At 46.1% G+C, this 27,438-nt stretch overlaps 1 protein-coding gene across 1 annotated transcript in view; it reads left to right on the top strand.

The window, feature by feature from the left end:
* The window catches only part of LOC146821397 (kinesin-like protein KIF28), a 777,435-nt gene that overhangs the window by 217,300 nt on the left and 532,697 nt on the right, over positions 1-27,438 (top strand). Inside the window, exon 15 of the mRNA XM_085609842.1 lies at positions 12,869-12,959. Coding sequence (XP_085465968.1) covers positions 12,869-12,959 — 91 coding nt within the window. The remainder of the gene's footprint in view (positions 1-12,868; positions 12,960-27,438) is intronic.

Here is a 27,438-nt window from a genome sequence, read left to right as displayed (position 1 = left end):
CCTTATGGTGATTTAAGAGGTCAGAGATAACCTTAGAAAGCTATCCAAGTGGTAGCAATGGACAGCAGCCTTCAGGCTTAGTATTGAAGGAATGTTAAGCAGCTTCTTTTACCAGAATGAAACCTTATAGTATTGGTTAAATGAAAAGAGAACCACACAGTAGTTATAAAAATATGTATTTAATAATATAACACTCTCTAGTATGACACAGTATCTCCTACGCGGAGATAATCACAAAGCACACAATACTTAAGCCCAGAAATGACAATAAATAGCACTCACACAGTGGGCCCGGGGGGGGGGGACCAAACCATATACTAAAATAGTGGTATAAGAACCACGACTCGAGTCAAGACAGTGTCTAGAGGTTGTTGAATCGCTGGGACCTCAAGGAACCACCCAAGGTGAGTAAGTTACGACTCCATGGAGGATGGGTGCAGTGTGGGAACACAACCGTGTGCTCCGTACAATTCTATGGGAAAGCCACGGGTGACGTTTTAGAGTTTAAGGACCCTTCCCAGTGGACTTCGAAGAAACCCAGTGGAAGTTAGGAGGTTGGAGAGCCACCGCACCCGAGGATACCGAGGTACCCAAGTTACCTATCCCAGGTTAGCCGGGTGCATAGATCTGGAGTGGCGTCGGAAACCACCGTCGAACCAAATAGAGGACTTGGAAGAAGCGTCGCTGCTGGAAGGAAGAAAAGTGTCCGTTGGAATCCAAAGGTGGATTCTTGTTGAAGAGTACCTGAAAGAGGAGGGGACAGAGTCTGGGTCACTCAGGAGTGACCAGTGGCTCGGTAGACGAATGCCCACCGATGTCGGGTGCTTCAGGTGCGTTGACGGAGTTCTTGACTCTGCAGCCACGGGGACCAGGAGATGTTGAGGACAACCAGGAGCTGGATACGAGCTGTCCCACAAAGGATCTCGAGGGCTGAGGGGTCGGTTTCTGGCGGGAGCAACAACAAGCCTTGGCAATGGCAACCAATGCAGAAGGTCAAGGATGGTTATGGTTCGGACCAGCAAGGTCCAGGAGACTCACCAAACACAGGGCAGTCAGAGCAGGCAGAAGCAACCATGAGAGCCCAGGAAAAGCACAGTTGACCCTCAATTGGACCTACAGACCAAAGGCACAGGAGTCACAAGAGGACCTCAAGGGATTTCAATAAACTGCAGCCCACGGAGCACTCGCTGCAAGGAGGCAGGAGTTCTTGGTAGGAAATGGTGCCAGAGGTTGGGGCTACTCGGAGCCCTATGCACTCATTTGGAAAAGCCAACAAGCATATCCATCTGCAAATATACGCAGTGCACAGGGGGTTCAGGAATTGCAGCCCCCACGAGGGATTCTGACCTCAAACTTGGTGAGAGGGCAGCTCAGACCTCAGGGAACATAAACACCCTCCTCCTATGTTGCTGAAGCCTTCAGAGTCGGTAGGAACTCAGGGTCGGCAGACTGGACAGCAGTGATGTGGTGCCTGCAAATGCAGGGGAGTGACTCCTTCTTTCCAAGAGAGATATCTTTAATTGTCCTTGATGCTCCACAGGTCCTGTACAGATCCTGTATGGTGCACGGGCATAGACAATGCTTCAGACTGAGAGGGAGACAAAGTTGGGCCCAAACGAAATCCAGCGAAATCCAGAATGCCCAGATGGTCGAAATTCAGTGGTTTCTTGTTCAGAATCTTGTCCACATCGAATCTAGGATCCTATAGGCAGGTAAGCCCTTTTGTACCCATGGGAGAGGGTTGGACAGATTCAGGGAACCCACGCAGGGGATGGTCAGAACAGTGGGGAGGTTACTCCCATGTCCTTTGTCCAGTTTCACGCCAGAGCAGGAGCCAACGGCTCTCAGGACTGGTTTGAACTGGACTATGCACAGAGATACCAAATTTGCCCTTCATGCAGACTTTCTGTTGATGGCAAGGACACCAACCCATCCCTAATGCACTAAATCCCGTTTGGAAGGTGGTCACAACTCCCTGTGACAGGATGCCTATTGCTCTGCCTTCCCCTGCTTGAGCATGGCTCAGCAGCAGGAGGGCAGAACTGTGTCTCTGGTCAGCAGCAACCATTTTGTGCTACCTGGGACTAGAATATGTGAAAAGACAAGGGGTAGCCGAGTATCCCTCAGAACCTGCGGTACAAAAGGGGGTGGTGATGGACGGAGCATCAGAACCAATCAAACACTCACACCCAGTCAACAGATCCGGGTTTGATCCATCACCGTTCTTTAGCCCACTCTGCCACCCTAGTTCAGACATGGCCATATGCAAATCAGTCTGACCCTGTGCCTCATGGGAACAGTCTAGCCCGAACTGCCAAGCCATGCCTTCCCTGGACCGGAAACAAGCTTCCTAGGACCGGTTTCTGGCATTTCAGCCGTCTTCAGCCAGACTTGCTTGAAACCAGTGGCAAAGTGAGCAAGGGACTCACGTCTGAGCATACCCTGCCAACTTATGGCGAACAAAGCGGTACAAAAGGGGGTGGTGATGGACGGAGCATCAGAACCAATCAAACACTCACACCCAGTCAACAGATCCGGGTTTGATCCATCACCGTTCTTTAGCCCACTCTGCCACCCCAGTTCAGACATGGCCATATGCAAATCAGTCTGACCCTGTGCCTCATGGGAACAGTCCAGCCCGAACTGCCAAGCCATGCCTTCCCTGGACCGGAAACAAGCTTCCTAGGACCGGTTTCTGGCATTTCAGCCGTCTTCAGCCAGACTTGCTTGAAACCAGTGGCAAAGTGAGCAAGGGACTCACGTCTGAGCATACCCATACCTTGAGTATTTGAATTAACCGACAGCCGTGTGATTATTCAATAACTGTTTTGATATGCTAAGTAAAATATTGCTTTCTTTTCATATCAGTGATTATCTTGTGTGTGTGTGTGTTTATCTTCAAGTGTCTCTCTTGAATTTGTTATTTTGCCCTAAGTAAATTTGGCACAATTGCAAAGAAATTGTGTTACAATTACAAAGAAATTGTTTGACCCGACAGAACCACTTGTTGTTTGTACTACATGGGACTAGAAGGCGGGTACCGGGAACACCAGAGACCCAACGAAGCTCGCTTCTGAGGGGTGGAATCATACCTCCTAAACCGGTGTCAGAGGTATGATTCCAACATGTTTGACACCAAATACAATAGGGTTTGTTTCAGCCGTATTAGAGTCGGTCATCACTCGGTCGCATAATGTCACTATATATGTCGTAAATGGCTGATGCACTGAAAACCCTGGAGAATGGACTCCATAGGCTGCAGGAGTGTTCTGCTCATGCTGTGGCACCCTCTCACTTAGAACCAAGCACCCTGGCCTTAGGTTTGTAAAGGCCTGCTAGAGGGGTGACTTATAGGTTTTAAGTGTGGTGACCCTTAGATATAGCAAACCTGTATCTTAAGTAAGTGGCTCATACACCAACTTACACAGGCTGCAATGAAAGGCTCGTAGGTTCTATTTTGCATGGCCTTTCATGGGTGGCATAATACATGCTCCAGCCCATGGGAGGCCTCTGGGATACCTATGCCCTGGGTACATGGGTACCATATACTAGGGACTGACAAGGGTACCTCAGTATCCAATCTGGAGTGTACCAAAGTACATAACATAAAAGTTTAGGGATAAAGCGGATAGACTTGGGTCCTGATTGACAGGATCCCAGTCAGACTAGTTAAAAACAGTATCACATTTAGCAAAAAGTGGGGGTAACCATAAGAAGCAGATCCTACTTTCCTACAGTCATGCAGCGGTTGGATTTACAATTCTCGTTTTATATGGCTTAAATGTATGCACTTGTAGGGACTGTGAGAATTGTATTGATGTTTTTCTTCCCGTTTTGAGTGCGTGCGCTGTGTGATTTCGCTTATGTTCAAGGCGCTTAAATAAATTGCAATATAGAGTTGTGGTTTAAGTTGAAAGCCCCTTCAAAATCTGTGATCTTGAGATGCAGTTGTTTTGTTGAATTGTCTGCTGGAGTTGAAGTGTGTACTATCACACCAAGGTAGGAACTTAATATCAGTGTATGTAAATGGATTATTCTATATCTAGATTTGTTTATTACTTAGTGGATGGGAGTGAATGTATCGGTTAATAGCAGTAGCGGCTTGTGATCTTGACATAGAGGCAGGCGAACGGGCCACACATGCACAACTTTACACTCACTGACACCCATGCATTACCAAATGTGCACACACACGCATTTACAACACTCGCTCACAACCAATTTATACAATTAAACATACACGCTTGCATGTACAAAACATTCACAAACTTAAACTTACCTCAGAGGTCCCAGGAGGGTTGGGACTGCTGCCTTTTCTCATTGGCTGACCTTAGGCTGATGAACTAACCATGATTAACAAAAAGCTTTTTGCACTGAGGATTATGATCATCCAGAACAGACTTTCTTCTTGCAAAGTAAGGTTGGGTTTCTAAGGTACTATGCCAAAAAGAATGCTGTGCCTATATCCCTAGAATTATAACTAGATTAACAATGTTGTTGTGAATATCACTAACAGACAGACGGAAAAGCCCAAAACTGATGACACCTGTCTTGTGAAATTACCAAATTACATGTTTATGGTGATGAGAATCATCAGAAGTGGGGTTGATATAGCTGTTTTGTTGAAAAAGATTTTTTGCATTTATGAGAATTTGTATTCAAGCTGACTTAAAACAAACTATACCTTTGACTCAGTTTGTCCCGTGACGGTTTATTGTACCACTTGAATAGACTTGCATTTTTCATGTCTCATTAGAATAAAAGTTAATTGGGTCCCTCAAAGAAGGACAAAGACTTTCACAGATTGCTCAGAATATAGTATACACATTAAAGATCAAGCATTGCTGCCCCAGGGAGACTCACGTAGGATGTAATAATGTCTGTTCCATTTGTAGACGATTGCTTGTGAGAGCTCTCTGTAGTAGAATTATGAGAATAACGTTGAATATATTCAGTAGTAAATGTTTCTATTTTGCCTTATTCTAATTGGTTTTAAACCTGTAAACCATGTACTACTGTAGTAAATGCATGAAATCCTTTGTTTAGAACTGTTTAAAAGAGTGTGATTTCTTGACTTGACAAAGAACCCCTTTCCACTCCTGAGTTCTTGATTGATTCTGTAGTTTAGCTGAGCTTGCACTCCCATTTATTGATGTAAGGAATTGCCACTTATTGCATCATCACCCTCAAAATATTGGACTAATGCTGCTGTTTTTTTGAGTCAGAGAGTGCACTGAGGCCTGCTAACCAGACCTCAGTGCCAGTGTTCTAGCCTCTTATGAACTATATGAGTAATTGGCTACACCCAATTGGCCTGCGTTTACTTACTTTTGAGTCCCTAGTATATGGTACAAATGGTATCAATGGCATGTAACACAGAGTGAACACCCAGGGCTGCAGCACTGGTTGTGCCACCTTGTGTGTGGCAGAGTACAAAATGGCTCCCAGCCTGCCACTGCAGCCTGGAAAAGCAGCTCTCAACTGCTAGTTCAACTTTGCTATTTAAACCAATGGCAAAGTCCCCTCTTCCCTTCACAATATATATAGTCTCCCTTAAGGAAGGCCAATGGAGCTCTAAGGCAGGGAGGTGTAATTATTAAGACGGACAATTATTTTTAATATGTCCTTACAGCAAAACTTCCAAATTGGTTTTTTTGTGTGGAAAGGTTAGTAGCCCGATTGGCTAACACAGAGTTACCGGCTCACCTCTCAGTCTGGTTAACGTTTGAATGGTACTACTAAAATGGGTACCACAAGGTATTAAATTAATCATGCCACTAAACCCGACTTGATGCCAATGTCAAATTTAATGTCACATTTAAAGAAGGGCAATTTTTAGAAAGTTTCCACTCTCTTGCCCAGTTTGTCCAATGGCCCGCACAGTTCCTGGCTACCAGACAGCTTTCTGCCCTCCTGGGGAGTAGTGTGAATGTCCCCCAGGCTCAAGAATAATAGAAGCCTGATATCGGAATAGGTGTTACCTTCCCCTTGCAGGAAGCCATTCAGAGTGTTCACCCCGAAGGAGGACTTCAAAGATGAGGCAGCACCTTTGGTCAGATGGACAAGCTGAAGGCGGGAGCAGAGAGGGGAGACCAGTCCCAGTAATAGTTTTCCCGTGGGTGTGTAGCCCACAGGTAGCCACATCTCTACGGTGGGCTACCGAGCTCCTAATATCCAAGGGAGGGTTCATACATCTTGAGAGTGGGAAGAATGGTGCACTGTGGGACTGCTAGATGCTACACATAGCTGAAAGTCATCACAGGTGGGACAGATCCTGGTAGTCCATTAGCTGGTAACAACTTCATTCCCCCAGGGCACTTTCTGGGCATCGGTATGGCACCCTTGGCACCCTCAACCTCAGATCAAAATGGAACTGGAGAAAGGATTGAAGAAGGAGTTCCCTGCTGAGCCCTTGACCTGGCAAGAAAGGCTGCACCTTGGGTTGACAAAGAGGGGACTGTGCCTGTGGCTCCTGGCTAAGAGAAAAGTCACTCCAGGGCCCCAGACCAAACAAATGACTACAAGAGTCAATCATCTGAACCCCTAGAACCAGTACCAGGGCCATCCCAACTGAAGAAAACTATTCCAGCAAGTCTGTAGCTGCTTTCTTTGACAGCTGCTGGGTGACCCAAGAGACAGATCCTCAATGGCCAAAGGTTGTGCCTAAGCCTGCTTGACCTGGAAGTATTGTCTGGGCCCAGATTGGTCGCCAAAGAGAAACACCAAAGGATACCACTGGACCCGCTGTGTACCGAGACCGGTAGACCGACCCTGTGGCCAAAGTTGCCTCACCTTACCCGTTGGCCAAGGAATAACCGCAATGACACCCCCATCAACTGCACAGCACCCAGAGCATCTTTCAGCATCTTGCATCCTCAGCAGGAAGACCACTCCAGTGAAGTCTATGGCAGTCGTGATATAAAGTGCGGAACTTGACTTGAGACTGCTTTGGTGACCTGGTAACGGTCTAAATACTCCTTAGTGGCCCTCTGAACTTCTTCCTGTTGGGTATGGTCACCCCACTTGAGCCAGAGTAGCCGAACACAACTCTTGCAAGCTTTTCAAAGGTTTTCAAACTTTACGGTTACCAATGTTTGTTTGCACCTTGGACTAAAAAGCTGAGATTTACGTTTTACTTACAAATCTATATCTCTGGAATCTTCTGATGGATTTTGCTCTTCTTGGTGTCCAAAAATTCATAAACATATCTATTTTTATGTATTGGTGGATATCGTTTGTGTTTTGTGACTATTATTTCGCTGTTTGGTGCATCTAACTAGTTACTTTGATTACACCTTGCTGCTCAAAGCCACAGCTGCCCAGGTTTTATCTAAAGATTTGACAAATTAGCCTGACTGGACCCAGGATAGTTTTACAAGTGTACTATATGGTAAAGGTGCACAACCATACCATATGATACATCACAATCCTCACAATTAATACATTGATATTTTATATTTTGAATTAACCACTGTGTGCCTAAAATCCTTAATTAAAAAGGTTAAGGTTGCAACTCCAGTGTCTGTTATTCTTATAGGACCAAATGTGTTCTACACTTCTGTTATTTGACATTGCTACCTTTGACTTCTTACTTTTGAGACAACTGCAGCGGGAAACACAAAAGTCCATCTAGGTACTACACCACTCCTGATCCATCAAGGCACACTTTGGAGCAAGATTGAATGGGTCATCACCGACATCAAGTACAATGAAGTCAAAGCTAGAATGCTGAAAATGAAGTCGGGATCCCTTCATGATCTAATCCCTGCTTTATTTCTTCACAAGTATGCTTTGATTCTAGTCCCTTTTATGTTCGAGATGGTTCATTTCTCCATAGTTACTGGTGAACCTCCAATTGATTTCAAGAGAGGTGTCATTGGGACTCTCCTAAAAAAAGAGTGATTTGGATACTCTGAACATGAGACAACTGCAGACCACCCTGTTACCAGTAATGCGTAAAATTATGAAAAGGGTGGTTGTCAAACAACTGACCACAAGGTTGATGGAAGAGACCTACCTTGAAGCCTGGCAATTAGGCTTTAGGCTGGAATGATTTAATAAGAGAAAGCAAAGGTTGCATATATATGTTAAACAACATAGATGATGGGGACGAACCCTAAGGAACTCCACATATGGCATCCTGAGGGGCAGATAAGGAGCACAGCAAAATGAGAACGATTTAAACAAACAAGAGGTAATAAACAGCCAACACAGTATCTCAAAAGTGCAAATACACAAATTGCCTGACAATAATATCACAGTCCACTTAATCAAATGTTTTCTTTGTCCACAATCAAACACAATTATGTAGTGTGAGGCTACCAATACATAATTGTGTTTAATTGTGGAAAAAGACAGCATTTGACAGAGTGGACTGTGGTATTATTGTCAGGCAACTTGTGTATTTGCACTTTTGAGATACTGTGTTGGTCTTGTATTACCTCTTACTTAAACATTCATGCTCATTCGGTTGTACTCCTTTTCGGCTCCTCAGGATGCCATATGTGAAGTTCATTAGGGTTCGCCAATGTTGTTTAACATATATTTGTGACCTTCTCTTTATCTTATTAAATCATTTGGGTGCACTGTTGTTTCCTAACCAGATTACACCCAATTTTTCCGAAGGTTGGATCAAAATGCACTGAAATCTAGTGGAAATATGGCTGCATGCTTATGCACATTTCATTCATAAGTTTCTTTTAACTTTGTAAAGGTCATCTCAAACAAGAAAGAGCTCCTGCTGGTGGGTAATCATGCTGCCAGATGGTAGGACTCCATCTGGCCTAGCTCCTTGGCGCCAGCTTCCTTTCCCTTTAAAACAATAAAGTCCCTGGGCTTTTTGTTTAGATGACCATCTCTGTGTGGACTAGCAGCTTAAAGGGGTCTTTTCCTTATGGATCTTTCAGCTGAGGGTTATTAGGGAAATTCTGCGTTTTCCTGATCAATACTTACATGACCAAGTGGTATCAGTAAGTGTTTTCCCAAAGTGGATAGTTGTAATTTGCTGTACGTTGACTTTCCACCGTCACCCCTGATGCCCTTGCTGAGAAATCAAAACATAGCTGTCAGAGTGCGGTGTGGACTGAAGAAATGTGATCATGTCTCTCATGCAAGAATTACCCTGCATTGGCTTCCTGTCAATCAGAGGATTGTTTTTAAAACACTGTGTTTAATGTTTAGGTTTGTCTACAGGATCAAAAGAGTTCCTTCAGTTGAGAGATCTCATTTTAGCAGCCCCTGAAAGATCTCAGTCCTAACACTCAACTACTTTTTGCAGAACCCCATGTCATAGACACTAGGGGGCATATTATCAAGACAGGCGATAACATTATCGCCGCTTTAGTGGCAGAAAACTGCAGCTAAAACGGCGATACTGGGCTTGATAATATGCTCTATGGAATTCCAATTGAAGCCCATGTTAGATGTGAAGGACATCTAACCTGAGCTTCGATTTCCAATAGTGCCACTCCCTAGTGGAGCCCTGCTTGGGGATTGCCCCAGGAGGGCGATCCCCAAGCAGGGATCCACCCACCAGCCACCAGGGAGGAGGGAGTGGCCCCTTGGTTAAGGGCCTTTGCTTCTCCCCTGAATTCTGGCATAACCAGTCTTTCTGCCCCCCTGGGGGCAGATGGGGTCATTAGCCTCCGATTGTGCCCCCCCCAGGGGAAGCAGAAAGCGCTTTAGACACCAGGGATTATTTTTTTACAGGCCAGGGGTGGGGGCTGCCCACAATGGGCATGTGAAGGCCCCCACCACTTCCCCCCCAAAAAGGCAAAAGTCTTTATGTCCCCCCAGGAGGTAGATGAGGCAATAGCCCATGATCTGCCCGCCCGGCTGGTCAGAAAGCCCACTGGGCACCAGGGATTTATTTTGTACATAGGGTGGGGGCTGCCCTGAATGGGCATGCCATTGCCCCGACTCCCATAAAAATGCTAGAGTCTATCTGCTCCCCAAGAGACAGATGTGGGCAGTAACCCCTTATCTGCCCCCCAGGGGGCAGAAAACCCACTAGGCACCAGGGTTTTTTTTTTCAAAGTTCAGGGGTGGCGGCTGCCCGGAATGGGCATGCCAATGCCTCCACAAACCCCCCAAAAAATAGCCAAAGTCTTTCTGCCACCCCCCTCCCCCCGGGCAACATAGAGCTTACTAGGCACTGACTTTTTTTCGTAGTGTGCATACCTATGGAGTCTGGATCCTAACACAGCTGGCACCTAGAGAAACCTAGCAAACCTGTACTTTTCTTAGAACTAGACACCAAGGGGAATCCAGGATGGGTTGACTTGTGTGCCTCTCACCAGGTTTGTTACCCAGAATCCCTTGCAAATCTCAAACTTAGTTTAAAAAACAAAGTTTCCGCACATTTATGTGATGGAAAGTTCTGGAATCTGCACGGAGGCACAAACTTCCACCCACCCAGCATTCACCAAAGTCTTCCGATAACAATTGTACCTCACTTGTGTGGGTAGGCCTAGTGCCCATGACATGAAACGGTCTAAAACTTCAAAATGATCAATTACAAAAAATACCTTGTTTTGCGAGGGAGTCAGGTTCCCCAGCCAATCTGGATGCTGTTCTCATGTTATAAGAGTGATGCCAAGAATGGTCTGAGCGGCCTGGTCTGCCTCTCAGACATTGCTTAGGAGCCTCCAGCTTTTCTCCAACACGGCTGTGAACACAGTCGGGTTGGAGTAATAGAAGTGATGCATGTCTGTTTGGCTGGTCTAAGAAGGCCTGACACACTTACATGCGCACTTCCAAGTGTCCACCACTCCTGCCACAGAAAAATAAAATGATATTGTTTTACTATCATTTTATTTTTCTGTGACTGACTCTGACGAGTGGGGTGGTGCTCCTCCGCCATTACAAAGAAGCCGCCCCTGCCTTTTACTGTGATTACTTGGAAACTGCAAGTTACAGGATGATGCTGACAACAATTCCAAACTCAGCTTGACTAACCTGGCCATGAGTATAGAGCCAAAGAGTGAAACACCAAAAAATTCTCTATGACTTAGAAACAGGTGATATCGGATCTCACAAAATCACAACTGCCTTATGCCACTTACTTCATGCTGCACTCTCTTTCCGCCACTGGATAACTAGCTCGGGAGCCTTGTCCAGTCCCCCAGACACTGTAAAAGGTGTTTGTTCTGTTGTAATATGCATCATTGTAAGTGATCTGATTCAAAACCTTGGGGTCTTACCCGTTCTTTAGCACCCTTTAGCTTTCGAGGTAGGTTTGCACAATGCAAGTGCCACTACATACACACAAGTGTACAATATGGAGTTTAGCTTCAATGTACAAGGGTTAGGTTAAGAGAAGTGCAGGTGCACCAGCAGGCACAATCATTTTGTGCTTCTTTGAAGATAAAGTCTCTTTTCAGGCAGCCCAGGTGGAATGTGGGTTCCAAGGTTTCTCCTTTAGGTGTTCTATGTACAGATATCAATCTGTTGCAATGTGTGCATGTCCTTGTAGTTAGGAGAGTGTCTTTTGGATCAGCAACTTATCTTTTAGGGATCACAGCAGCAATACTTATCCATTGTCCTGGAATTCTTCCTAGTTTTAGAGAAAATAGCAGCACATAGTGCCCTGATCTTGGCAAATTGTACTTTCAGCTGGTGCTGTAGATTGAAATCACAACATACACAAAATACTGGCTCCACCTGGTCAGTGCCTCTCCGAAACAGGGAGCATTGGCAGGAAACCAGGATAGGGTCAGAAGTTTTGCCATCGTCAGATTTGATAGGAAAAAAAAAAACAACAGTCAAGAAGATGCATATTGGAAAGTCACGGCAAGTGGGTATCCGTTGTGCCTGGTCAGAGTTGGGGACTGAGCAGCCTCTACAGGCAAACCACTTTCACCCAGGCATTGTTACAAAACAGATTTCTGGATTGAATGTGCTTTGCGGTCCAGCAACACGATGTGGACGAAACTATTGAGCGGTCACTTCTGTCACCAATTACTTTGAAGCCAGAATGATCATCACTCTGATGCAAGGCACCACTTCTTCTGTGACATAGAATATGTCTACAGAGAGGACATCTGTACTACATCACATATTTCCCAAGCATACCATACATGAGCACAGCCACACTATACACACTCAGAGGGGAGGGTACAAATAGGGTTCACCGGAGGGGATCAGAAGACCCCCTCCTTAAGGTAAAGGTTAAAGGTCCTCTTTCCTTACCTTTCAAATTAGCAACTATCCACTATCTGTCTCACCCATAATCTAGTGAGTGGGGACTATCTACTCTTTACTATAGGTTGGGTGTATTGCGCTGTACTGGCGACAAATAAGGCAACGTCTCCATTGGGCACACAAATGTTGAGCACACCAGAGTGAAATATGCACCCTGAAAAGCGAAAAAAGGCAGGATACCACGACTCACCACGCAGTGCGAGGACCATTAACAGTACTGGCTATTCTGCAAGAATGCCATCTAAAGTCACTGGTACCTGTTTGATCTAATTTATTTTTTGCATTGATAAAAGTCATTCAAAATAATTCACACTGTCCTGGGCAACTGACCATTTTCCCCATGCCTTAAAACGTCTCTGGTTTGCATCTGTCAGCTTTTTGGTTGAGGTTTGCTACTCCCATCTTAACATATGTCTGTTCCTCTTTAGCTTTTATTTAAAGATGCAAATGGTGATCTGCCTTTGAGTTAAAACAGTTCGGATGTTTCCATACAGGTGATCATTGAATGCAACTTATATTATTTTGGTCAAATATTGAGAATCTCTAGGACGTGACTTAAACAAAAGTCAAACTCACTATTGTGTTTATGTCTCAACATCTTCAGCTTGTAATCCATACAGTTGGTTCCTTATAATTGACCATGTCTTTTGTTGAAAACTCTCTCTAGGAACGGCGCATGATGCAGTCGTTCCCGTATCTGTTGAACGTCAATGAAGACCCTCAGCTTTCCGGAGTCCTCAAGTTCTTCATACAAGAAGGTTTGGTGTTCCATTGTGGTATTCTGCTGCTGCGATTCCATTACTTGCTTTATTTTAGCCTTCAGTAACCCTGGTAGAAGAATAGAGTGAGCCTAACATAAGTCAATGTATGGTGCAGTGCTTATGACAATAGCATGATGTGCGGTGATATGCGCATTGCTAGAATTATGCAATCCAGCAACTGCGAAGTGTATCACTTTGTTATGGATTTGTTTCATGGTGCGCTCATGCCTGTGTGATTTCCAGTGTTGAGCAAATAAAACTGGCTCTCGGTAAACTGAATTAACTGTAACTGAATCTTCTGCAAAAGACTTCAAGATAGCTCCTGGCAGTCTGGTAAAGAAAGGTGGTTACCTATAACATGTTAATTTTTGGATTCAAGCATTACAGATGTGTGAATTTTGCTCATATGGCGTTAAAATTCTCAATATGTAAAACAGAGAAGGTATTTTGTCTGCAGCAGGAACAAACATGTACATAATGAATTGTACTTCAACGATTTAGGGTCTAAGTGGCATCCTCCCCACCTTCCTGTGGTGAAGTGCGGCCCCTCTGCATAGCTGCCAAGATTTCAGATTGCTTATCTGTGACATTTTCATGGTTTCAGTGTTTTTATGAGTGACATTCACCGACCAAATGTGTGACACTTAGAGTGACACTTTCTCACAAGAAAAACCAAGCAACAAAGTCCATGGAAACATCTAAATGTCAGAAGTTACACCCATTTGAGCAACAAGAAACTCTAAATGCTTTCAGTTGTAGGCTTGAACTTCATAGCACTATATATACACAACTTTATATCCCCCTTGAGCCAACCAGGATGCATTTCCTTTTCTCTCGGTTACACAGTGATAGACATGATCTGCAGTGATTGTGATGCACTCTGAAACTTCACTGGAATCCTCCTCAACAGGATCCAACACTAATACCACACTCTTCTTCAGCTTTCTGCCACGCATGCACATGTTACTTCAACACCCTTCTCTAAAAATGAAAACGCTCCTACTAACTTGCAGAACCTCCTCACATTCTACATGATTGTACACCTCTTCTGACCACTGCAGCAGAGCTGCTTGCAGTACAATGGACAAAATTAACACATTCATTGCTGTCTCCGAACAATCAGTGTATATTTGCCAGGCCATTGTAACTTGGCTGCATAAACACTTTTCAACACAACTTATTTGTTATCAAACCCCTTGCTCCATCTATACAGTAATAAACATTAGTATGATATCATTCACAAACAGTATAGTGACAGAAATAACTGGCTCACTCTCTCAGAGCTGGCATTAGTGCTATGGCGCTCGCTTCAACAATATTTTTGGGCAACCCCCCTTCCAATGACCTCCTTCTCCAGGGATTCCCTCACTACCACTCTCCAACAGGGCCCCACATCTCTCCAAAGACCATCTTTAATATCATTTTGATTTGTTTTATAGTGTAATTCATATCATTGTTTGGTGACATAGCACTTTACATCACAGGCACATTACACAGAGACGATGAATCATACCTGCATAAATTAGTCTATAGTTCATGTTGCATGAGACAATGAGGATTACAAGGTGCAGGAGTCACATGTTAATATGTTATCCATACTAGTCAGCAGTATATTTAAAAGTGTTTGGTTTGGAGAAGCAAAGACTCCGGATTCAAAACATACCACCAGGAGCGGCCGGCATGGCTCGTGGGTGTGGGGGCGGGTGCATTGGGGGGCTCAAGGGCTGCTTTAAAAAAAATACATAATAAAAAAATGTACCTTGCCGCCGCTGGGTCCAGTGTCTTCTCTCCTGCTCGCCTGTGTCCGACTCCAGGTTGAAACAGAATGCAGGAAGCTAGGCTCCCACAACCTAAGCCAAATACAATGCTCCAATGGAGCGTTGGGATTGGTCTGAGTGCCGTGACTCAGCACTCAGCCAGGGGCTGTAGGGGTGCGCATGTTTTCCATGAAGACTGTAATGCAGCCTGCATGGAGAACAGGGGAGTGTGCATGACTGTTTTGGGTGGCCCGAGAGGGCCGACCAAACAGTCATAACGAACAGGAGTGTCTACCACTCCTCCCCTGCAGGTCAGCTCTGCACCCTCACACACTGCCGCAGCAGGAGGAAAAAATAAAATGATACTAACGATTCCGTTATCATTTTATTTTTTCCTTTCTTGCTGCTCCTGGCAGTGGGGCAACGCTCCACCGCCTTAGCAGAGGAGCCGCCACTGCATACCACAGTGGTTGGTTTTGGCTTTACTAATACGAATGTATTTCTACCCAAACAAACCCCTATCAGCAACATTAGGATAATGGACAATGGGGAAAAACATGACATTCTAACCTATACCAAGCAGTTTGCATGCAGCTCTTTGATGACAGTTCATAGGCCACTGTGCTGTATTAGGATTGTAACTTATGAACTGTAAAGTAACAAAAGGATCTCTGTGACAAAAGCAGTAACCCACTGAGCTATCCACATAAAAAAGAGTTCTCTGATCTGCGTGGTACATGTTCTTTGCAGCAACAACCCTCGGTGATACTTTATGATAAATCAAAACTGCCACTACACAAAAACTCCGATCTCTCTCCAGCACGAACATTAATCACCAGGGTAATCTTAGCATTTTTAGTGTTGCCTGCAAACTGCTGGACACACAAGGAACTCTGCAGAAGGTGATTCTCATAAATTAATCCTAAACCCAGTAGTGTCCCCATCTCAGAGCCAGGTGAGTCTGCACTGGTACTACCCTAAAGCCAGTCCAGCAGGAAGGCTGGCACAGATGATGCTAGTCTGTCAGAGTACACGTAGAAGTCATGGTGAGAGCAGTCCATAACGTGTGCCTTTTAAAGACACTGTCTCAGTGCCTGCTCTCTTGACCGAACACAAATATAGCTGACCCCCAGTCCCCTACCCCTACCCCCTACTGCCTGTAGTATCCTACTGGACACGCTCTAGTGTTCAGCCGTGTACCAGTTCGCCAGCCACTCCTTTGAGGGCTCGCCTTTACACCCACACCCATCCAACACATGCATCATTGGTCAAGTGACCCTGCCAATAAAAGAGCCAGAGTGCATGTATTCGTGCCAGTTTTAGAAACTATGCACACTGTGTCTGTCTTCACACACAACATTTGCCCACAACATTACATTGGTGACAAGGGTTTGACCCCACATCCCATCGTGCCTCTGCTGCCATGAAGGAGAGGGAGAGATATCCATCGGCCGCTATTGCATGCCCTGTGAAAGAGGGCATGTCATCCGAAGTAGGGGGAGAGCACTTTTACCGCATGAGAGGGAGGGAACAGAGACATTCCATAACCTCCCTACATCTGCTGCCATGCATCTGCTGAGGGAACTGTGCGAGGCGAGCAGTGCCAAGAAGTGTGAAAGAGTTATGGGTAACACGCCGGCTAGGGACACGCCCCGGTCCCTCGAGGTGCAATATGTTGCACTGCCCACCTATCAGTGAGGTTTTTCTGCATGAGAAGGTGAAGTATTATAGAAGGAAGAGGCCCTGGGGGGCTCCCTGCCACAGCAGAAGAGTGAAGAGTGGCTGCAGCACCACCTAGAGGCAGCCCATGGTATTGCACCTCAATGAAGCAGATATTTGCACAAACATGCCGGACACCTCGCATTTGTCTAAGAGCCTGCGATGTAGATCTCTATGCTCCCATAACAATTAGCCCCATGAAGCTCAAAGCTGCCCAGCCCAGAAATCTGCCAAGGGTCCAGGCAACTCAGCAAAGCAAAAGGCAGCCAAGTCCAAAGCAGAAAAGTTAACAGAGCAGCATGCCCTGCAACAGCAGAGTCAAGCACAAACCTCAGTGTGCAACCACATTGTCCCTCATGAACTGTATTGCTCTCTGTGAAGCTGAAGGAGAGAAATGTATGCTTCACCTCTGCAAGTGAACACAGCAAGCTCACAGAGATCCAGTAGTTGGCACCCTTAAAGAGACACAGCCAAGTGACGCCATTTGTGCACACCAGGCTGCCACAGGGAACAGTCCACTCCTTAGCACTCCCCTGCGAAAGCTGCCCACCCGAGCAGACAAGACCGTCTCAGATCAGAGCTGCGGTGTGCATGAAGGAGAACCTACAATGTTGCCAGAATGCAACTAGAGAGTGCCAGTCCATCAGCATTCAGACAGAGCAGCAGCGCCTGCATCCCTGAAGTCAGCACAAGAGAGATGTGGGAGAGGTAGGAAAAGCGCGGCACAAGCGTCACACCAAGAACTGCAGGACAAAGGGTGTGCCCAACAATGTATGACAAAGAGCACCAAGACTGGCCTAGAGAGTAGGCTGGACCACTCTCCCAACCAGACCCAGGTACCTACAGCGCTAAAAGTAGTATCACAGCAGTGCAAACAGAGAATTGCATACCACCAGTGGTGGCCGGCCACTACCGCAAGAGAAAATAACGAGCACACAAGGCACCAGCAGAGGGGGCCCATAGAGAGACTATCTACTAACCCCACCACTGAGAGAGCAGGGACAGTGCCAAGAGGGTATATAGACAACGCAGGGCTGCGTAAAAGTAGCATTGCCAGCTGGACGCCCAGCATCCTATGGCCACAATTGGCCTGCCAGTGAGAGTGTCACACGGAGCAAGCAACCCCACCCAGCACACACAAACCTAGACAGAACCCAGCGTCGCGATTTCACAACCTTGAGGCATAAGCACTACGCCCTCAGATGGAGGAGAGGCGGAAGGATGGTGACCTTGCATTAAGAGAGCACCAAGAAAGTCCCTGGGGAAGGGACAGGACCTGCAAGAGGTTCACGAGGCGAGGGAAGAAGACTCAGGCGTACAGAGAGCAAGCTCAGGACTTGCCTAAAGAGACAATGCCAGCTACAGAAGAAGCCTGGTTGCCTACCAGGTGTCTGCAAGAAAGACACTGAAGCTGATGCCATGAGGAGGAAGACTGACACTGCTCCCCACCACAAGACAAGTAAGGTGCTTCCTGCTATCTGTCCCACCACACACATGCCAGTATCACTAGTTATCACTAGAGACAAGAAGGGAGGAAAGGCCTAGAGTTGCCTGAATGCAGGAAGGACAGTATGTACACCCTAACTGCACTAGCACTGCCCTTCAGGGGGCCAGAGACTGTTCAGGGAGTTTCCTTCCCCACACTGTCTTAAGACAGAGTCGCTCACCAACCCATTACAGGCATGAGGAGAGCCGCACATACCCCAGAGGCAAGCTGCCACCACCATGACAAATGAAAGGAGACCCTAATCTCCCACGGTAATCCTGAGTTGCACCTGGTATACCTTGTACAGGAGAAGAAATGTATGGAAGAGGCTGCAGACCAGGTCCCTGAAAGCAAACCTACCTCCACTGCCATTCACAACCTGGCTAGCGCATCGGTAAGATGACACCCAGACCTGCTGATAGGACAGGACTTGTTAGTGGCCCAAGATGGGAGAAGATGTGCAGTCCTACAGACAGGTCAGAGCAAGCAGGAGGTCCCAGTGAGGAGAACCAATGACATGTGGCCTGATACCTTCTCAAACAAACGGAAGAGCTGAAGAAGTGTGACGCGTGGCAGGATGCAAGCAAGAGTTATCAAAGAGAGAAAATGGTGTAACTAGCCCTGTCACCCTGAAAGACTGGACAACTACAGATACGTAAGAGCAGAAGACCAAGGACTTGTGCCATTACCAGAGAATGCACCGACAGACACAAGCCAGCTACTGAAGCATAGCAACGTCCCTGGCGACAACTCAGCGGAAGGACCAAATGTAAGCCACCACCAAGCAATGATCGAGTCCCTGCCCCACTCTTCCCAGTGCGACTGTCAGTTCTCAAGCATCGGCTGGCTTAGTGAAAGATGGGATCCCTTCTAACAAGCACACATTCCAGAGGAGAAGAACAAACCCTCGCAACTACAATGACCTATGTGGCTGCAAAGTCCCTCTAATCACCCTTACTCCATGCAAATCATCACCACCTGTCGTCCAGGTCGTCTAAATGGCAAACACTTCATCATTGCCATGTGCATCACCCAATCCAACAAAGGAGCATTTCATCACCTGGGTGGATCCTTGCATCCGCAAACATCCAGAGACTACTGAGGCACTCCTGGCAACATGAGCGAATGATTGTCCATAGACTATTTGACAGCCCACCTGCACCTGGGTCCTATTGGTAAGCACACCGAACATGAGTCATCCACCCTTGCAGTTGCATGCATGACTTGGCTGTGGTTTCTGTAGGAGATCCTGCAGCGACCCCCAGGCGGCCCACAAACAGACCTGCACAGTCCACGTGGTCCTGTGGCAACCCATATGAAAGGGCCTTAAGAAAATTCCTGCACTAAGGTATCCCGGTATGAGAGATGGTCTGGGAGTTGCTCCACTGACAAGTTACTGGTAGGCACTGGGCTTCAGAGGAAGGAGTCCCAAGCATCGTTGATGCCATCCCAGTTCTGAGAAGACTTGCCTTCACAGAGTCAGTACACCTACAGGAGAAAGCTCCACAGCGGAATCCTCCAATGCTCCTGATGCACCAAGTTTGAACATTTGACACCCACTGAATCACAGTGAGAACAAGTCAGACTGACCAACATCACATAGGTGAACTGTCACCCAACTTATAGGCCGTCAAAGGATTCAGACTATATCTACACAATGTTGATGCCCAGTGGTAGCTGATTAAACCATAGTTGCGTTCTGGGATGTCCGGATGCCCCCAGCTGCACCTATCTAGTGCTGTCCTGCGGACTGCCTCTCGAGGCTGAGACTAAATGTTGGTTTAGTTGTCTTTTTCATTCCAACATGTTAGACTTGGCTTTGTTTTTTAGTAGAGTTTTGGAGGAATGTAGTGTTCAGCTAGACACGTTCTAGTGTTGAACCATGTACCAGTTCACCAGACACTCCTTTGAGGGCTGGCCTTTACACCCACATCCATCCAACACAGGCGTCACTGGCCAGATGACCCTGCCAATAAAAGAGTCCTAGTACACGTGCTCGGGCAAGGTCTAGTATCCATACACACCGTGCCTGTGTCATCACTTTACTAATATGTGGGCCTAGGGCCCACAGCATTACACCCCTTTCCCCCCATACACACACATGAGCAGGGCAGCACACGGATGTACGTCGTTACAACGCACACTTTTACAACGCATGCACTTACAACGCATTTTTTACAACGCAACATCCACTACAACGCATTCCATTACATCGCAGGACACTACAACGCATTTTTAAAAACTACCTTTACAACGCATTCCATTACATCGCATACTACCTTTACAACGCATACCATTACAACGCATAATATTACATTGCATTTAAGGTAAGTATTGGATAGTATAGGGGTAAAAATTACTAATCTTACTCCAGGGGGTGCAACAGTAGGGTAAGTGTTGGATAGTATAGGGGTAAAAATTACTATTCTAACTCCAGGGGGTGCAACAGTAGGGTAAGTGTTGGATAGTATAGGGGTAAAAATTACTATTCTTACTCCAGGGGGTGCAACAGTAGGGTAAGTGTTGGATAGTATAGGGGTAAAAATTACTATTCTTACTCCAGGGGGTGCAACAGTAGGGTAAGTGTTGGATAGTATAGGGGTAAAAATTACTATTCTTACTCCAGGGGGTGCAACAGTAGGGTAAGTGTTGGATAGTATAGGGGTAAAAATTACTATTCTAACTCCAGGGGGTGCAACAGTAGGGCAAGTGTTGGATAGTATAGGGGTAAAAATTACTATTCTAACTCCAGGGGGTGCAACAGTAGGGTAAGTGTTGGATAGTATAGGGGTAAACATTACTATTCTTACTCCAGGGGGTGCAACAGTAGGGTAAGTGTTGGATAGTATAGGGGTAAAAATTACTATTCTAACTCCAGGGGGTGCAACAGTAGGGCAAGTGTTGGATAGTATAGGGGTAAAAAATTACTATTCTAACTCCAGGGGGTGCAACAGTAGGGTAAGTGTTGGATAGTATAGGGGTAAAAATTACTATTCTAACTCCAGGGGGTGCAACAGTAGGGTAAGTGTTGGATAGTATAGGGGTAAAAATTACTATTCTAACTCCAGGGGGTGCAACAGTAGGGTAAGTGTTGGATAGTGTAGGGGTTTTAATATAATATTATGCGTTGTAATGGTATGCGTTGTAAAGGTAGTATGCGATGTAATGGAATGCGTTGTAAAGGTAGTTTTTAAAAATGCATTGTAGTGTCCTGCGATGTAATGGAATGCGTTGTAGTGGATGTTGCGTTGTAAAAAATGTGTTGTAAGTGTAGTGCGTTGTAAAAGTTGCGTTGTAAAGGTTGTTCCCCGCAGCACACATAAGAGGACACCACTGGAGTCCACAGAGAGTGACCTGAGTTCGATAGTTGTCCTTTATGGCAGGCCACGTCGCCCGGGCAGCGGTAGCGATGCTATCCTAGCAGAAATTAAATTAATTTAAAACGTGATGCTGCCTGCACCAAACAGACTTTTTCATTCTAGCCTGAAAACTATCAGCTGGCTACACTGTTCAGAGTAGTGCACTGGCTGCAATAAGAAAGAGACATGATGCGCCATATGGACCTGAGAGAAGTACCAGCCCCGTTCTTGGATTTTTTTTTTTTTTTATCTGTTTATTGAGATTTTGTAAACATAAGGAAACATGATACAAATATGCATTAAAGCAACGAGTACCAGATGGAACAATAGTGCACATTAATAAGAAATACATAAAATCCTGGCAGCGATAGAAAAGGTAAAAAAACATCGGTGTAATCAGTGAGTAATGTGTCTCAGGAGTATATACAGATGCTTAGCAATAATACATCATGCTTCCAACAGTGTATATTAGCCATTACAGCTTGTCATTAATGCAATATCTAAGACACCATGCAAGAGTACAAATAACTCTCCGCAACATGAGAACTGTACATTTCCAGCGACTCCTTTCAGCTGAGCTATAAAGTCACGACTTTTATGTAAATAAACAGATCCACATAATAAAACTATATAAAACCACTCAGAAGAAACAACTGAGAAAAACATTAAGGGAAATAAAGGAAGGAAGGAAGCGGGGGGCTGGAGGGGGGGTGAGATGTAAGGGGACGATCCGTTTAATAAGGCCACAGCCACCCACACTCAGTTCCAGACATATCAAACTCGGTGTCACATATTAAGAAGCAATATCATCCGAAATGAAGAAATGCACTAAGTGCAAAACTCTTTAATGAGTGGGATCAACATGCCCAGTATGAGAATTAACCTGATCGGAGTCGGACGCAACGGTAGAGTCCTCTGGAGTCGAAGCTACCTGTAATACCGTCAGCAGCCCACCCCATGCCGCTGAGATGGGATACTTGCGGAGTCCTAGCGTATCCTCTCTGACCAATAGTGTCGCCTCTGCCTTAGCACAATATAACATCGAGTGAACCCAGGCTGTGAGTGAAGGGGTGAGTGGAGGGGGGTCAATTGACTTTCAACAACTGGTGACCAGCCGCTTGGCCACCGCCAAACCAGATCGAGAAAACGAGAGGAGACCCTGTGTTGTCTATCTCTGGGAAATATGCCCATGATGCAAGCTCCCCAAGTGTTCGGCAGAGCTCTATCTGTGCTGTTGGATAACAATCTAATTACTCCGAGCCATTAAGTCTGCAATTTGGATCAGGATCATATCATATGCAAGAAATCAGCGTTCACCAATTGGCATCGCGGGCAACAGGCATCTGCCTTATTGAAAAACGTATTCATTTTATCTGGGGATAGGTAGGCCCTATGTACTATATAGAACTGGATTAGCCTAAATCTTGCATTCCTAGGGATCCGTCTGGGACTTTCCAGCAACGCTCCCCATTCCCTAGGTGTGAATGGACGTGCAAAATCCATTTCCCACTTACTGCGCATGTGTGTTAAATCAGTAAAGGTGTATTCTCTAATGGACCGCGCAAACCACTTAATGAGGTGTCTCCCTGTGCCCAGTACATGTATATATTGTAATAGAAAGTGTGTCGGAAGTCCTTGCGAAATATCCTCCCATTGGTGTCTCAACGTAGCTGTCCAGGAGGCGTGTTGTAGGAACTGCCCCAACGGAACACCTTCCTCATCCACCAGAGACTGAAACTGCCTTAATGTGCCCTCTAAGTACAGGTCCCGCAGAGTAGACACATCAGCCTCATGCCAAACTACCAGTTCAGCCGTACTAGCTCTGCCCTTACCTCTCGGTAGCCCTAGGAGCGGTATCGTGGGCGCATATGTCGTGACGTGCCTAGTGATATATAAGGCTCTATGTAACGTAATGTAATGTAATGCAATGTAAATGTAATGTAATGTAAAATGATTCTTGTTGAGCGCATATTTCATCCAGATGTCTCATAGCGCTTTGCCTAGACTCAGAACAGACAAAGGAGAACTAGAGGGAAGGAGATAAATCAAAAGAGCCACGTCTTCAGGGACTTACGGAACTTCTGGTGCTCTATGGAAACATTTATGGGCTATCTGCACCAAGAAGGGTAAAGGCATACTTGGTTTAGCACAAGGATGAAAAATGTAGACAAGCTCATCTAATGTAAACGGCGGTCCACCGTCCGCTGTATCCTCAAGATTTAGCTCACCTAACCACTTCGCCACCCACTGTATCTGGGACGCCAGAAAATAATGTTTCAGGTTGGTTAGAGCTAACCCCCCCGTGTCACCGGCAGATACAATTTAACAAGCGCAACCCTACAACGAGTATTACACCATATAAAGTCTCTCAGCAGCCTTTCCAATGTGCGGAAAAATGAGGCCGGCAGAGATAGAGGGAGATTCATGAAGAAATATAATAATCTGGGCAATACCACCATTTTGATGATTGCCACCTTCCCCGCAACAGAGAGGTTAAGCGTTTTCCAGAAGTCCACCTGCTGGCGCAGCGCAGTGAGTGCTCTGGATAGGTTGCCATCCAGTAGATTCCGGTCCGTGTGATAGATACGGACACCCAAGTACCGAAACACCGCCGGGTGCTAGGCCACCACTGCTCCATCTACTGTCCATTGAGGATCCTCAAAACCAGGAGTAAAGGGAAATAAACATTATTTCCCCCAGATCACCTTCACCCCGGGCACTTTGGCAAACAGCCGCAGCGTGTTGGGCACCATGGGAGGAATCATCTGTATGTTATTTAGGAAGAGTGAGATATCGTCCGCGTATAGTGACATGCCATGTGCCTCTTCCCCCAGCTGTATTCCCCATTGGTCCGCCAACTGGTGCAAAGCTATGGCCAAAGGTTCTAAAGCCAAAGAGAATATGAGCGGAGAGAGGGGACACCCCTGTCTGGTTCCCCTAAATATCGACAAAGGTTTAGAGAACAAGAATCCCGAGTGAACCCGGACGGTGGGGGCGTCATACAACAGCTTCACCAGATTAAGGAAATAGGACCCAAACTCAAATCGACCCAACACTGCGAACAGATACTGCCACTCCACGGTGTTGAAGGCCTTCTCTAGGTCCAAGACCAGGCAGCCTGCTGCAGGCCAGTCCACCACAGCTGTGCGCATAACCCGAAATAACCTACGAATATTTAAAGAGGTGTTGCGAGCCGGGACAAACCCATTCTGATCCCGATGAACCAGTTCTGCAGTAACCAGGGCCAGACGACTCGCGAGCACCCCAGCCAAAATCTTATAATCTCCATTTAGCAGCGCCAAAGGCCGATAGGCGCTCGTGGGATCCCGATCTGGCTTAGGAAGGGTAACCAAAGTGGCTTCTGTCATCAGGGTCAGAAGAGCAACCCCCTCCAATGCGTCCATATAGAGTCCCAAGAGGGGTGGACCCAGCTGATCCGCATAAGTCTTATAAAACTCATGAGGAAGACCATCCGGTCCTGGGGCCTTCCCGTTAAGCAAAGCATGCATCATTCCTTTTATTTCCTCCAGGTTAAGAGGTGCATCTAGTTCCCAGCGTTGTTCAGGTGTGAGCATAAGAAAAGTGATACCATCCAGAAAGGAACAGATGTCCCCATCAGAGGCAGTGTGGGCGGGAATGTGCAACTGTGCAAAGTGCGAGGTCAGTTCTCTGTGAATCTCATGTTGTGTATATTTAAGCCCACCATCCCGGGAACGAAGGGCAGTGATGAGGCCCGTGGTCTGGTCCCGTTTGATTAACCAGGCTAGTAAAGCACCAGTGCGGTCCCTCTGAGCGTGAGCCCTCATTGAGTGTGCCGCGTAATTTAGGCATCTCTGGCGCTCCAATAGTTCTTTGTGTTCTTTACGTGCCGCCAGAAGCAAAGCCCTATCCGTAGCAGCACCCTCAGTTTCGGATTCAAATCGTAATAGTCCCCGTTCCACGTCAAGCAATTCCGAGTCTACCTGTCCCCTCATGTTACAACCCAACCCCAGACATTTCCCTCGAATTGTGACCTTCATAGCAGCCTATTCCTACATACATGACAAGGCCGTTCCCGCATTGTGCTCAAAATACTCACTGAGAGCTTCTCCCACCCCGTCTCTAAACAGGGGATCCTCCAGCATTGACGGCTGTAACCACCACGTAGGAACTGCAGGAGGGACACATAATGTGGGTTGTGATCGGAGTGGGTGCGGCCCCAAGATTCCGAACCTGAGACATATGGGAGTAGGGAGGGAGAACTAAGAAACGTATGTAATCGGACATGTAAATTGTGTGGTACCGAGTAAAAGGAATACACCCGCACCATAGGATTTTGGTGCCTCCAAATATCCACCATCCTCCAACCCTGAGCCCACCCACTCAAGGTACCTGAATTGACTGTGGCTGCGGTATGTGTAAGGGGGGGAAACGATCTGTCTAACCCAATATCCAACACACTATTGAAGTCTCCTCCAATCAGCCACGGGGTCTCCCACCATTTAGCAAGAGTTAGGGAGACCAGCCCCGTTCTTTGATGGTGGGCGTTTTCAAACAAAGTTTTGCCGATTATCACTAATGCCCACCACAGTAGGTCAGTGACACACTGGTGGGGTGGCTCCATTTGCTGGAAAAACAACACAGGGCAACTAGGCAACACCCCTGGATTCCCGTAAGGCCCATCACTGCCAGGGTTATAACACTGACAGACTCCAGGTAGGATGCTCATGTCATTACAGGCAAGCCATGTGTAATGATGGTATGGTCTCTGAGGCCGCAGTCGGGTCTGAATTATTACAATTAAATGAAATTCAATTGTATTTAAATAGCGCTTACTTCCCCTGTCGAGACAGTCAGTAGCTGCACAGACAGCAGTTGCAGGCTGCTTGATCATGTATTGATAGTCTGCCAAATTACAGATGCCAGTAATCAGAGGGTGGGTCTTATCACTGCAGCACAGTAACACTCACTGCGCTGCTACTTTAATCCAACTCCTGAGTCCTCTCGTCTGTAATGGGCACTCTCTCCCGGCCAGCTTCTGCCTCGCAGCATGTTGCAGCAGGTAGTGTCAAGGTGTTAATAATGCAAGACTATGCATTTTAATGCAGTGATGCGGACCACCACACTAAAATGCGTTAGCCTAACCTCTGATGTGTGGTACGTGGCAGGGCTGCCTCTGTTCATAGGGATACATCAAGTATAATGGGGTAACCCAGTGACCCTGAGAACCTGGGTGTGTAGGATATGAAGTACTGTTGGTTCTGTCAGGTGCAGATATTGCTTTAAAACTTAATCAATAATAGAACTCAAGATGAAATAGTTTAAAACAAGAGAAAAGAAGAACACACTAGTTTTGAATTGATCAAATAACAATATATTGACAGCGTCATCACTTTTTTTCTTTTTCCATTTTTTGGTAGTGCAATAATAACAGAGTAAGGCTGTCACAAGTAATCCAAAATAACTTATTTGGAAAACGGTGCATGGGTGATTAAGTGATCTAAAAGTGACAAAGCGTTGTAAGTCAGTGAAATATATACAGTGCTGTACAGGTTATCTAAAAATGTCCAATTTAATAAACATCCAGCCCTAGGCCCATGAATCTCCAGTCCGACTAGGACTTACTCTGCTTTTCTTAAGGAATGGAGAGAGTAGGGTGTGGATCATACAGGCACATCGAGGTTTCGACCCAGAAGAGTGCATGATTGAAAATGTAGTCATGGCGGGTCTTCTTCTGGACACGGGGGGACAGGGGAACAGTCTGAGAAAGAGGAACTGAGTTCCAATGGAATTCTTAAAAAATAGTTATTTGACTAATTCAAAACTGGGGTGTTCTTCTTTTCTCTTGTGTTAACCTATAGATCTAGTGTCAAAGCAATTGTTCCTTTCACCTTGAGTTCTATTATTGATTGAGTTTGAAAGCATTTTTTGCACCAGACAGAACCAACATTACTAAGTATTCTTTTCATAGGGAGCCCCATTGTAGACAAAGAAAATGAGACTTTACTTGAAAGCGGAACTACTCTACTTTCTAGTGCCTTCACAAGGAGGATGAGCTGCGTTGACTCTTCACTGCTGGATATTTTCTAGCAAGCAAAGGTGTGTGCCCCTCCAAGAATAAGCCTAATAGAACTTAATTTGAGGAAGTGGTACCACCAGCACCTGTTTTTGGTCCC

This window comes from Triturus cristatus, chromosome 6 (genome assembly GCF_964204655.1).
Source record: "Triturus cristatus chromosome 6, aTriCri1.1, whole genome shotgun sequence".
NCBI lineage: Eukaryota > Metazoa > Chordata > Amphibia > Caudata > Salamandridae > Triturus > Triturus cristatus.
Note: the sequence above shows the minus strand (reverse complement) of the source record. Positions and strands in the feature narration are given on the sequence as shown.